This window comes from Entelurus aequoreus, linkage group LG01, assembly GCF_033978785.1.
Source record: "Entelurus aequoreus isolate RoL-2023_Sb linkage group LG01, RoL_Eaeq_v1.1, whole genome shotgun sequence".
NCBI classification, from domain to species: Eukaryota; Metazoa; Chordata; class Actinopteri; order Syngnathiformes; family Syngnathidae; genus Entelurus; species Entelurus aequoreus.
Genome location: NC_084731.1, coordinates 63970500 through 63985438, shown reverse-complemented (window position 1 = coordinate 63985438; position 14939 = coordinate 63970500). Strand labels below are relative to the sequence as shown.

Here is a 14939-nt window from a genome sequence, read left to right as displayed (position 1 = left end):
TAACAGTGTATCACTGTAAATGGAAAGACAGTACATTTGTTTTCACGATAAAAAAACTGGCAGCTAAGTTGTCAGAATAAAAAAAGAACTTGTACTGTTTTTCCATGAACAATATCATGTAGTAAAAACCAATGTCAATTTAACACAAAAATTCGGGGCAACTAAGCTGCCAGATTTTTCTGGGAAAAAAACCCAAAAAACAGTGGTACGGTTTTTTCCATTTACCATAAAATGTTGTAAAAAAACCCACTATTTTACAGTAACATTTTGTAAATATAAAGTTTTTACTGTAAAATGGACAGTCTACCTAAAAAAATGTATATCATTAATAATAAATCCAGAGGCAAATTCATACATTATTCACTGTTACAAGCGACCCTCTGATGGCAACCATAACTGTGATGTGGCCCTCAATGAAAACCACATTGAAATCCCTGGTATATAATATATAGTGATATATTATATTATTATATTATATTTTCCAGCGTCGATAAATCGCCATGTGTATACTTCAAGAGCGTTCACGCTTTTTGACGGTTTTTAGCGTTGCTATAGCACAGATTTGGGCAAAATACGGCCCACGGGCCACATGCGGCCCATTAAGATTTTCAATCCGGCCCCCCGGACGTTCTACCTTGGACCTTTAACATCAAAACTGTAACCGCCATGATGATGTGCAGTGCTGCTTTTAAATGACCGTAAGTCTTGATCTATAGAAAGTATTTTAATGGTTGAAATCTGCACTTTTGAGTGTTATAGGAGTTATTATGGTAATCTACGTCACAGCAGCTCAGACCCAAAAACAAAGCAGAGTGGGCGGGGTTTGTTTTCAGAGCAGCCAGCCCGAAACGCGTGTGTCAGGAACAGATGCGGAAGCAGATTTTTACAACAGACTTCTGCATGAAAGTGATAATATATTTTAGGTGTATATTACACTTGTGTTTTGCTAGATTGTAAAAGATACACAACTATGGAGGAGCTGGTCTGAGAAGTAAAAGATGTTCATATGTTGTTAATATTCAGTGTTTTATTGCTCATAGATAATATTGTAAATCCCACTTTCTTTATTTTCATGTACATTTTCTGTGTCCCATTCAGTAAAAAACTGTAAAATTCCATTCCTTTTTTTGAGGTGGTCTGTCATAACTTTTTTAGAACTCTATTTAGTGTTCCTGATTTAAAAAAAGGGACCCAAACACACATACTGTCAGCAGATTTTTACAGCTAAATGTGTATATTTATATTTATACAAATATACACATGTATATATTTATATTTATACACACATACACATTGGCCCCCCAAACACATTTTTTCTTTCAATGTGGCCCCCGAGTCCAAATATTTGCCCAGTTCTGCTATAGTGGAATGAAAAAAAGGCGATGAATTTGTCTTGTCCTCTGTTAAGTGTCTTTGACTCTTTGTGCAGCTACGCAGGGCCGCTTGCCCGCTAGCATCACACGGTGCAACTACGTAGTTAGCATGTAGCAGCTAACATGGACAAAATGATCACACAACCAAATGCCACCGCACCAGTGTGGGAATATTCCAGTTTAAACTTTTGGAAACAAGAAGAGACTATCAACACCGAGAAGCCAGTTTTGCCCAATGTGTTCGTGTACGACAAACCTGCACAGCCACTTGAAACACAACACTACTCAGTGGCCTAGGTTAAAGTGTCCGCCCTGAGATTGGTAGGTTGTGAGTTCAAACCCCGGCCGAGTCATAACAAAGACTATAAAAATGGGACCCATTACCTCCCTGCTTGGCACTCAGCATCAAGGGTTGGAATTGGGGGGTTAAATCACCAAAAATGAGTCTCCCGGGCGCGCCCACCGCTGCTGCTCACTGCTCCCCTCACCTCCCCTGGGGTGTGAACAAGGGATGGGTCAAATGCAGAGGACAAATTTCACCACACGTAGTGTGTTTGTGACAATCATTGGTACTTTAACAACAGTCCACACTAGGGTTGTACGGTATACCGGGTACTAGTATAGTATTGTGGGTACTAATGAATCAAAAACGGTACTATACTCCCCTGTGCTGACACCTCTTCCTGAGGGGCGTTTCAGTATTATAACGTCACCTTTATCTTTACTTTTTTTTCTGGTCTACACACTGTGTCTGCTTGTAAGTACTCCGTGCGTGCGCACTGCCGAACATGCTCCTCTGCTCGTAAAACCAGCAATGTCACGATGTGACGACGCGCTGTCATGCCAGGGATCCGGTACTTTTCTTTTCTTTTCTTATTGTCTTTTTTTTTTTTTGTCCTGTCCAGCTTCTCAGGCAAATCATATAGTTGATTTAGATGCCCATATCGGCTGTTCAGATTTACTTTACAAAAAGAGAAGTGTAGGATGTATAGTATCACGGTGCTAATGAATAAAAAAACGGTACTATACTCTGTTTCTATCCCCTCCTGCCTCCAGGCCCGGTTGCACCAAATGATAATATAAATACATTTAATAAAGTCAAATACAAATATAGGCAACAAGAGAAGTAGTACCGGTATACCGTACGAACCCTAATATATACAGGTGAAACTCAAAAACTTGCAATATCGTGCAAAGGTCCCTTTTATACCAGCAATTGGATTTACAAGGTGAAACTATTTAACGGCATAGGCTCGTAACATGAAACTAAGTTATTTCAAGACTTCTTTTAATATCATTTTTATGATTATGGCTTACAGCTTGTGAAAACCTCAAATTGAAATTTTCAGAAAATGTTGCGTTTTCAACAACTCTCAAACTTGATTATCAAAATGATAACAAATAAAAACTTAACATATTTCACTTTATATCACATATTAGTGTCACATTCAAAGTTGAATTGCTGAAATGAAAGGACTTTCACACCACATTCTAATGTTTTGACTTTAACCTGTATATGTGAGGGAGTGTTTTTACGGTGCGTTCAAGGACAGCCAAACAGAGTGGGACACCACAACGCCCGCCAGGCATAATAAATAATGATCCATTTTATCCGTTATGCACTTGTCATATAAAAAAAGAATTACAAAACATGCAACTAGTAGGTTTTTAACAGTGTGTATTTATTTTAGTTGATTTTAAGAAAGTAGCTTGGTCAAAAGATTTTAGTGTGTAATGGTACTTTTTGGGCAACACAGGGGTTAGTGCATGTGCCTCACAATACGAAGGTCCTGGGTTCGATCCTGGGCTCAGGATCTTTCTGTGTGGAGTTTGCATGTTTTCCCCGTGGGTTCCCTCCGGGTACTCAGGCTTCCTCCCACCTCCAAAAACATGTACCTGGGGATAGGTTGATTGGCAACACTAAATTGGCCCTAGTGTGAATGTGAGTGATTGATTGATTGATTGAGACTTTTATTAGTAGATTGCACAGTACAGTACATATTCCATACAATTGACCACTAAATGGTAACACCCGAATAAGTTTTTCAACTTGTTTAAGTCGGGGTCCACGTAAATCAATTCATGGTAATTCAGTGTGAATGTTGTCTGTCTTATGTGTTGGCCCTGCGATGAGGTGGCGACTTGTCCAGGGTGTACCCGGCCTTCCGCCCGAATACAGCTGAGATAGGCTCCAGCAGTATTTATTTTTATTTAGACAAAAAATGTTTACTAAGTATGATAATATACTGTAATATTTGTTGCAATATTGGATACTATTTAAGTTTAAAAGGCATGCAATTTCAAGCAGTACATATCTGACAAAATGAAAAAAATCAATGACATTTAGTGAGAATATATGAAGTACTTTATTGACACAAATAATTTCCAGGTGTTTGCGGGCCAGATAAAATGATGTCGCGGGCTAGATCTGGCCCCCGGGCCTTGATTTTGACACCTGTGATATAAAGCGTCTTGTCATTAAATTATATTTTACATGCACTACTTTACACAGTTTTGCCTAAACGGGCTCTGTGTATGATGAATCCATATTTCGCTTTTCCTGTTCTGCCTGTCCTGAAACAACAGTGCCTTCCTCCATTTTCCACTTTCTGCACAATAACAACACGCAGCCAGAATGACAATTGGGCCTGACATTTTCAAAACACAACAATTTGTTTAAAGTCAGTAGAGGGTTGAATATTTAATTTTAGCACAGTCCTGATTCTTCCTAATTTAATGATGTGTATTTTCTGCTCTGAGGTGGACTGTATACAAGAAGTTCCACGAGAAGAGACCCCACCACTGGCCAAGTTTCAGTCCATTGGAGTACAGGTGGAGGACAGGTGGCAGTAAGTCCTCTTCCTGTCCTTGTAACAACGTGAGGAATTTATATTATAGCCACACACACAAATCTGTCTGTTCTTCAAACACATTCCTGGCACATGTATGGTTGGTTACATTTGTGACATATTGTCGGAAGAATAATTACGGATGTCCTGATCAGCAGTTGTGGCTTCAGATTCGAGCCCATATTGAGTCGCGAACCGATTGTTAGTACAACGTTATTCTAGAAGAATATGGAACCGAAAAGGTTTTTTAGCAAGTAACTAAAGTAAACACACAAACACAGTTTTATTAAAGGGGAACTGCACTTTTTGGGGGATTTTTGCCTATCATTCACAATCATTATTAGACAAGAACACATTACTTTTTTTTCTTTTTGATTCTAAAGATGATAAAAACGCTTGCAAGATGCGGCTAATGGTCGTCACCGTTGTAGCCTTCAAAGCCTCTAAAACAACCTCAAAACCGTCCGTCATTTTATATACACACTGCAAGTATATATATAATGTAGTAACAGACACCTTCATAACAGTATGTAATATGTACAATATACACACTGCAAGTATATATATAATGTAGTAACAGACACCTTCATAACAATATGTAATACGTACAATATACACACTGCAAGTATATATTTAATGTACTAACAGACACCTTCAAAACAATATGTAATATGTACAATATACACACTGCAAGTATATATAATGTAGTAACAGACACCTTCATAACAATATGTAATATGTGCAATATACACACTGTAAGTATATATTTAATGTTGTAACAGACACCTTCATAACAATATGTAATATGTACAATATACACACTGCAAGTATATATTTAATGTAGTAACAGACACCTTCAAAACAATATGTAATATGTACAATATACACACTGCAAGTTTATATATAATGTAGTTACAGACACCTTCATAACAATATGTAATATGTACAATATACACACTGCAAGTATATATATAATGTAGTAACAGACACCTTCATAACAATATGTAATATGTACAATATACACACTGCAAGTATATATAAACGGGAGTGTTTTCTAATCACGGCAGACTTGGTAACAGACAACAAAGACGACTATTTTTGGACAAATGAGGATTCACAACCTTATCTTTTTGAAACTGAATATACTGAGGATAAACTGCTGCTTCTAGAAGCCAGACCAAAGCAAGGGTGAGACGTTGGAGCAGACGGAAATGGAGAGTGAGGTCGGTGGAACTCAAAGCTGCAAAATGTGGAACGTGAAGCCATTGCTATTTCGACATAAATGGAGTGCTTACCCAAATAAACTGGGGAAAACGTTCCCAGCCAGCATCCAGTGAGTCACTTTAATATTGATCATGATTCACGCAGCACATTGTGTGTTATTATAACTACAATACATACGCTGTCTGGCGAGCTGTGTACACACAAAACATGAAATAATACTTTACAGATACTGTTATATATTTGTTTATGTTTTTCACTCAGTACAGATTGGTGTCCTATCACATTGTGTTGTGCATTACAAACTCAAACGTGTTCGTGCCGACGTAAAAGCTAGCTTATCGTTTTCCGTAGCTAGCATTTTCGGCTAATACCGAAGCACCCAGATGTGTTACTACGAGAGAAAAAGAGTTCCTCAGTGTTCACTTTTACAATAACAATGTCACTACAGCTTGGTTATTATACAGGTTACACAACGTAAATGAAGTATTGCTGACGGTTTTTGAATGCATTTTTTTAAGTGATTTAGAGATAAAATTGATTGCTAACATTAGCTGCATTGCTAAACACCAAGAAAGAACTGATTTTTATGTGTTTGAAATGCAAAAAAACACAACTTTTTTCTTCTTGTCTTTTATAATGATTGTGAACAATAGGAAAAATTTAAAAAAATTTAAAAGTGCAGTTCCCCTTTAAGCTTTTTAACTCAAATTATAATTTGCTAGTAGGGTTGGAAATCAGCTAACAAATGATATTTGTGGTATTGAATGCTACATACAATTTTTTTTTTAAATAACCAAACAAAAGCAAAACATACTTTTTCCTCCTATTTAAATCATTTGGTTTTTGCCTTTAGAGCTCCCTGTATCCAGGGACTCGCTCCCTGATTTTGTAAACAATAATACAATTGGGGGAAAAAACAGTGAGTCAATCACTTTAGTATCGAGTATTAACCAGGTATTGATACCTTCGTTATTTGGATGGATCACCCCCACTTTACAATGAAGCTATAGCGATGAGCATGGCTTCTTGTGTTGTCCTGGTTAGTGTGTAGCCCGCTTATCTATTCCTCGTCCTGCAGTGGAAGAAATGTCGCTCATTTGTCGCCTAACTCGTAGCGGCTCCACGCATTCTGAAAATAGATTTGTGCATCCCTAAGCATGTACAGGTATCTCTTTTGAAGGGATCTTTCATGCGATCACAATTCAGACACAGTTGGGGTAAAGATAAATTAAGATTAGGCAAAAATCATCCCGATCCAGGCATCTCTAATAATGGTAAATATAAGAATGGTAATACTTATCATTCTTTTGTAATGCTCTTTGCATTTCAAATAAATGTCAGAGTTTGTACTAGCATTTTGGCAAAAGTCATGGAAATTAAAGAAAAATCTAACTCGCCTGTGAACACAGAGTTTCTACATTGTATGGACGAATATTGAGACACGAGAGGAAATTATCTGATCCCACCCAGATGGAAAAGCTGCATGTTGAGCGGGAAAGTCCAATCTCAAATGGAGTATTTTAGTGATACTGTCTCAATACTTGTGTCCATATGATGTAACAGGAATGAAGTGGTATGATTCCATGTCAGTATGATGTCATGTGTTATCCTATCTTTTATACATAATACTGTCTCCTGCTGCTCTCCTGCATGATGCTTTTGGTCACCTGACCTGTGACAACACTTTCCCACTTTGTTTTACGTTGTAACTTGTGCTGTCAAATTCTTTTTTTATCAGATTAATCACAATTAGTCATTGCTTGCTTGATTTAAATTAACTTACATTTGGACATAAACCCAATATTATCAGAATTTCATCCAAGAAAATGTATTTTGTGACTGCACGTAATATATGTGTTCAAAACTTACTAACAGTTTTATCTAAAGTCCAGTCTGCGTGTATTTTGAAGTGAAATTTGCCAGCGCGCACACCAATGGGAGTCATAAGCATTGAATTACTGACCGTATAACCACCTGCGCTTACTGTAAAGTTGCTTTTAAAAATAGTGTGCTTAATCTGCATGTATACATGAATAATGCGATATTTTTTAGGATTACCGTATGTTCCGGACTATAGAGCGCACCGGTATATAAATCGCACCCACTAAATTTTAGAAGAAAAATATATTTTCCATATAAGCCACAACATATATATACTGTACGTTGTGAGATGAGTTAGTTACACAGTAAAGTTATGTAAATGTTTATTTTCATACCTTAATTGTTTCCAAACGGTGTGTGTAACACAGCAGTAAAACGGCTAATCAAACAAAACCGAAGTCATGGTAGCCGCGGAAGCTAGCTCTCCAATCACCTAAGCAGACTCAATAACTCCACGGTGAGTTTACTGAGGAATTTGTGAAACTGAAACAATACGAAAATAATGCTATTGTAAGTTAATACAGTGGAGCCTCAATCTATGAACTGGTTCTTGAACATGGTTCGCCGACCAAAACGTTCGTAAAGTGAAACAGATTTCCCCATAAGAAACAATGTAAACATGAATAATTGCTTCTAGCCTTGACAAAAGTCCCTATTTTATACACAAAATGCACATTTTGAAGACACTATAATGTCTACCGTATTTTCCTGACTATAGAGCGGACCGGTATATAAGCCGCACCCACAAAATTTTTGAAGAAAAATACTTTTTTCCATATATTAGTCGCAGATATATATGTTGCGAGATGAGTTATTTACAGAGTAAGATTCTGTAAATGTTTATTCACATACTGTACCTTAATTGTTTCCAAACGGTGCCTGTAACACGGCAGTAAAACAGCTGATCAAACAAAACAGAAGTCATCATCATGGACCCGCTAGCCGCGGAAGCTAGCTCTCCAATCAGCTAAACAGACTCAATAACTCCACAGTGGCGTTTTGGTGAGTTTACTGAGGAATTTGTGAAACTGAAACAATACAAAAAGAATGCCATTGTAAGTTAATACAGTGGAGCCTCAATCTATGAACACGGTTCGCCGACCAAAATGTTTGTAAAGTGAAACAGATTTCCCCATAAGAAACAATGTAAACATGCATAATTGCTTCTAGCTTTGACAAAAGTCTCTATTTTATATACAAAATACACATTTTGAAGACACTATAAAGTGTACCGTATTTTCATGACTATAGAGCGCACCGGTATATAAGCCGCACCCACTAAATTTTACAATAAAAATAATTGTTTCCATACATTAGCCGCACCGGATTATAAACCGCAGATATATATGTTGCGAGATGAATTATTTACAGAGTAAGATTCTGTAAATGTTTATTTACAGAATCTTTTAGAAGAAAAATATATTTTCTATATAAGCCGCAGATATATATACGTTGCAACATGAGTTAGTTACACAGTAAAATTCTGTAAATGTTTATTACTTTTTTCCAAACGGTGCCTGTAACACGGCAGTAAAACGGCTGATCAAACAAAACGGAAGTCATCATCATGGATCAATTAGCTGCAGAAGCTAGTTCTCCAATCAACTAAACAGACTCAATAACTCCACAGTGACGTTTTGGTAAGTTTACTGAGGAATTTGTGAAACTGATACAATACAAAAAGAATGCCGTTGTAAGTTAATAATACTAACACAGACACTCGTAAATGTGTTAGCATATAAGCTGATGTCAACGACACTAGCGTCCTTACATTGCGATAGCACGTACAAATATGCATGAAAACACTCCTACAGACATCACACATGGGACAGTTTAGTAAGTATGAATTGTTTTAGTTCAATTGTAAAACTCACAAATGTTGCTTGGAGTGACGACTGAAGAATCCTTTTGAGCAGAAACACTATGAACTGTTTTACCTCCTGGTCAAGGTATTAAAACCGGACAAACATTGCCAACCGGCAACACCTGCAGTGACCAAACTTGTCCAAAGTACTACTCAGTGGCCTTGTGGTTAGAGTGTCTGCCCTGAGATCGGTAGGTTGTGAGTTCAAACCCCGACCGAGTTATACCAAAGATTATAAAAATGGGACCCATTACATCCCTGCTTGGCACTCAGCTTCAAGGGTTGGAATTGGGGGTTAAATCACCAAAATGATTCCCGGGCGCGGCCACTGCTGCTGCCCACTGCTCCTCTCACCTCCCTGGGGGTGAGCAAGGGGATGGGTCAAATGCAGAGGACATATTTCACCACACTTAGTTGTGTGTGTGACTATCATTGGTACTTTAACTTTAACTTTAAAAGATGGCGCCATAGCACAAACAATAACACAGCATTTCAGTGTCTCTGCTTAGGTTTATTCAAAACTATTGAGCACAAAAAATTAAGGAAATTACATTTTTATGTAGGGAAAAGAGTAGCAGCTTTACGGTAATCAGGAATCAACTCGTTATTTTTGACGGCCCTAGTTGTAAAATTTGTGCATATTGACATGCCCTTCCTTCTTTTTTTGCTTTGAACAATCCCCACAGTCCTGAAGCCTTTGCACTTCCTGTCTTATCATTTTCATCATCTGACTGAATCACCAGTGGAGAGCCTCCAACCTAAGGTTAAACACGTGTCTCTTGGGGATCATTGATCACTTAATGAGTGCTCTAGAGACAATTCTGGATACTTGGATTCATTTTTCCTCATTTTTTGTAAAGAACTGCATGTTCTTCAGGGCGTATTGTCACCATGTTTGTTTGTTTCAGGCCCAGTCATCCAAGTAGCATGGCCTCCAAACAAGTCACAGACTCCTATTCACAGGACGCCCCTGTCCAAGCCCACGTTAGTCAGGCCAAACCCCCTGAGAAGAAAGTCATGGTTAGTAGTGCCAGCCAGTCGCTGAGCTCTCCCCCCGGGCAGGACTCCTTGGACAACGGCGACATCTCCGGTGAAGCTTCCTCGCCTCCACCTCCCAGGCAGATCCTCAACCGCTCCACCACACGAAGTAGCTCTTCCTCTTTCTCAGAAAGTCTCGACCCGGCGTTGGACCCTTCGTCACTCCCGCCACCAGAACCCTGGCTTGAGAGCAGCAGCAGCAGTGTCCCCCAAAGTGTCAGTGGAGGTGTCACATTATGTCGGAGAGATGGCCACTGGTTCCTGAAGCTCCTGCAGGCAGAAACGGGACGCATGGAAGGATGGTGCCAGCAGATGGACCAGGAGACCCAGGACAACCAGCTCTCAGAGGAGGGTAAGGCTGACTTTTGTATTCATGATTTGTTTGGTCAATGTCCTCCAAAACTAAACAAAGGCTGGAAGGGTTGTCCTGATACCAAAATGTATTTCGATACTTTTCTAAATAAAGGGGACCACAAAAAATGTAATTATTGTCTTTATTTAAACAAAAAATCTTAGGGTACATAAAACATATGTTTATTATTGTAATTTAGTCCTTACATAGAATAGTGAACATACTAGACAACTTGTCTTTTAGTAGTAAGTAAACAAACAAAGTTTACGTATGCAGTAACATATTGTGTCATTTATCTTATTTATTATTTTGTCAACATTATGAGGGACAAACTGTAAAAAAATTATTATTAATCTACTTGTTCATTTACTGTTAATATCTGCTTATTTTGTGTTTTATCATGTTCTATCTACACTTCTATTAAACTGTAATAATCACTTATTCTTCTCTTCTTTGATACTTTACATTAGTTTTGGATGATACCACACATTTAGGTATCGATCCGATACCAAGTAGTTACAGGATCATACATTGGTCATAATTTAAGTTTTCATGTGTCCAGGGACATATTTCCTGAGTTTATGAATATATAATATGAATTAAAAAGAAAAAAGACTTTGTGACAATAAAAAATATAGATGTGACAATAAAAAATATAGATGTAATCACAGTAGTATCGACTAGATACGCGCCTGTACTTGGTATCATTACAGTGGATGTCAGGTGTAGATCCACCCATGGCATTTGTTTACATTGTGACGCCGGTGGGCTATTGTATCCTCCTACGGTGTGTAGTGAAGCATGTTTAGCTATTCCTCGTCCTGCAGGGATAATGATACGTGTAAGAAACTCATTTTATTTGTCGCCATGGAAACAAGGATTAGTGATTTAGAAGTAGCTAAAACACTGCCGACTGCGGATGGATGTTAGCTGCTAGCTAGCTAGCCATGTCTTAAAGCACCTCTTCCTGAGGGTGTTTCAGTGTTATAACTTCACCTTTACCTTTACTTTTTACACCAAAATGCGTCCATTCTCCCTTTTCTGTCTACACACTGTGTCTGCTTCTAAGTAGTCTGTGTGTGTGCGCTGCCGAACATGCTCCCCTGCTCGTAAAACCAGCAGTGTCACGACGTGACGACAACGCGCCATCATGCCCGTTAAAAAAAGGGGTGGGGGCGGGGGTAACCGGTACTTTTTAAAGGCAGTATAGTACCGAATATGATTCATTAGTATACCGGTACAACCCTACAGACTGGAAAGACGAATAAGAGAAACGTGCATAACTTCAAGCACAGAAAAGAACACACCACAGCACAAATGGGAGGATAGGGTCCTTAGTGCTTAGGGTGCCATACTAATAATAGCATAACCATTGTTGTTTGGCGCACGCACTTGCTAATGTTTTGTCAATATCCAACATGATTCAGTCAAAAATACCACAGCAAAACCAGAATCTTTGTAAATCAAAGACATGCCCTCTGAATGAACCCCAGATAGTGAGCCCCCTCACAGCCATCACCCGCTGTCAACCCTGTCACGTGATTCAGGGCTGGGTTCTGGGGTTCTGCCTTAGACCGTACAAGCGCTCTATCAGACATGCCCAGCATGGAGGGGATGAAGCAGTAATACCTGGGGCTACCACACACCAGAACGCCTATAATCCCTGGAATTACACAAATCTACCCTGGACCTGATTAAAACTCCAGGTTAAATTAGTGTTCCACATCAGCCTCTCAGAATGTGTCCAAGTGAAGACAAATGAACCTGATGCAAACACTGTTTCATCCTGTCCTGCATCTGAGTTGAGTCTTAAATCTGCTTTACATTGTTATAACTTTCCTGACCAATCACTGGGTTGATGTGTGTCCTAGTTTTGACACCGCACTGCTGATTGGCCAAGGCATTTAGTATCCATATAAACCAGGGATGTCAAAGTGGTTTTCATTTTGATTGATTGACACTTTTATTAGTAGATTGCACAGTACAGTACATTCCGTACAATTGACCACTAAATGGTAACACCCGAATAAGTTTTTCAACTTGTTTAAGTCGGGGTCCACGTTAATCAATTCATGGTAATTAAGGGCCACATCACAGTTATGGCTGCCATCAGAGGGCTGCTTGTAACAGTGAATAATGTATGAATTTGCCTCTGGATTTCATTATTAATTATATAAATTCTTTAAAGTAGACTGTCCATTTTACAGTAAAAACTTTACATTTACAACATTTTACTGGAAAATAGTGTTTTGTTTTGTTTTTTAGAACATTTTACGATAAATATAAAAACAGTACCACTGTTTTGTTTTTTTACGGAAAAAGCTGGCAGCTTAGTTTCTAGAATGTTTGTTAAAATGTACATTGGTTTTTACAACATGATATTGTTCATGGAAAAACAGTACAAGTTATTTTTTTATTCTTGCAACTTAGCTGCCAGTTTTTCTACCATCCATCCATCCATCCATCCATCTTCTTCCGCTTATCCGAGGTCGGGTCGCGGGGGCAGCAGCCTAAGCAGGGAAACCCAGACTTCCCTCTCCCCAGCCACTTCGTCCAGCTCTTCCCGGGGGATCCCGAGGCGTTCCCAGGCCAGCCGGGAGACATAGTCTTCCCAACGTGTCCTGGGTCTTCCCCGTGGCGTCCTACCGGTCGGACGTGCCCTAAACACCTCCCTAGGGAGGCGTTCGGGTGGCATCCTGACCAGATGCCCGAACCACCTCAACTGGCTCCTCTCGATGTGGAGGAGCAGCGGCTTTACTTTGAGCTCCCCCCGGATGGCAGAGCTTCTCACCCTATCTCTAAGGGAGAGCCCTGCCACCCGGCGGAGGAAACTAATTTCGGCCGCTTGTACCCGTGATCTTGTCCTTTCGGTCATAACCCAAAGCTCATGACCGTAGGTGAGGATGGGAACGTAGATCGACCGGTAAATTGAGAGCTTTGCCTTCCGGCTCAGCTCCTTCTTCACCACAACGGATCGATACAGCGTCTGCATTACTGAAGACGCCGCACCGATCCGCCTGTCGATCTCACGGTCCACTCTTCCCTCACTCGTGAACAAGACTCCAAGTTATTTGAACTCCTCCACTTGGGGCAGGGTCTCCTCCGCAACCTGGAGATGGCACTCCACCCTTTTCCGGGCGAGAACCATGGACTCGGACTTGGAGGTGCGGATTCTCATCCCAGTCGCTTCACACTCAGCTGCGAACCGATCCAGCGAGAGCTCAAGATCCTGGCCAGATGAAGCCATCAGGACCACATCATCTGCAAAAAGCAGAGACCTAATCCTGCAGCCACCAAACCAGATCCCCTCAACGCCTTGACTGTGCCTAGAAATTCTGTCCATAAAAGTTATGAACAGAATCGGTGACAAAGGGCAGCCTTGGCGGAGTCCAACCCTCACTAGAAACGTGTCCGACTTACTGCCGGCAATGCGGATGCGAATGTTTTTCTACCGTAAAAACAAATGTACCGTCTTTCCATTTACTGCACAGGTGTCAAACTCAAGGCCCTGGGGCCAGATCTGGCCCGCCACGTCATTTTATCTGGCCCGCAAACACCTGGAAATGATATGTGTCAATAAAGTACTTCATATTTTCTCATTAAATGTCATTGATTTTTTTCATTTCAACACAAAAATATATATGTACTGCTTGAATTCCTTTTAAACTTTAATAGTATCCATTATTGCAACAAATATTACAGTATATTATCATACTTTCCAAACATTTTTTTGTCTAAATAAAAATTCCTAACTTTACAGCAAACTACCCATCAAATTAATAAAAATGACATAAAATATAACGTTGTTCTTTACAGCATATTACTGTACATTGACAAAAACTAGCACTGTTTTTTGCGTTAAAATTCTGTTGACTGAGCTGCCAGTTTTTGACTGTAAAATCTACGGTTGTTGTTTTTAACGGTGTATTACTGTAAATGGAAAGACGCTATGTTTGTGTTTACGGTAGAAAAACTGGCAGCTAAGTTGTCAGAATAAAAAAATAACTTGTACTGTTTTTCCATGAACAATATCATGTTGTAAAAACCAATTTAACAGTCAATTTAACACTAAAATTCTGGCAACTAGGCTGCCAAATGTTTACGTAAAAACCCCCTAAACAACAGGTCCTGTTTTTATATTTACCGTAAAATGTTGTAAAAAAATAAATAAAAAGTAAAGTTTTTACTGTAAAATCGACAATCTACCTAAAAAAATAATTAAAAAAATAAATATATATATATATATATATATATATATATATATATATATATATATATATATATATATATATATATATATATATATATCTACATATATATATATCTATATCTATATATATATATATATATATATATAT

General features: G+C 38.9%; 1 protein-coding gene across 1 annotated transcript in view; it reads left to right on the top strand.

Moving 5' to 3' along the window:
• Positions 1-14939, top strand: part of dlgap4b (discs, large (Drosophila) homolog-associated protein 4b) — a 180331-nt gene that overhangs the window by 150012 nt on the left and 15380 nt on the right. The window contains 2 exon segments of the mRNA XM_062056237.1: positions 4134-4222; positions 10100-10581. Coding sequence (XP_061912221.1) covers positions 4134-4222; positions 10100-10581 — 571 coding nt within the window.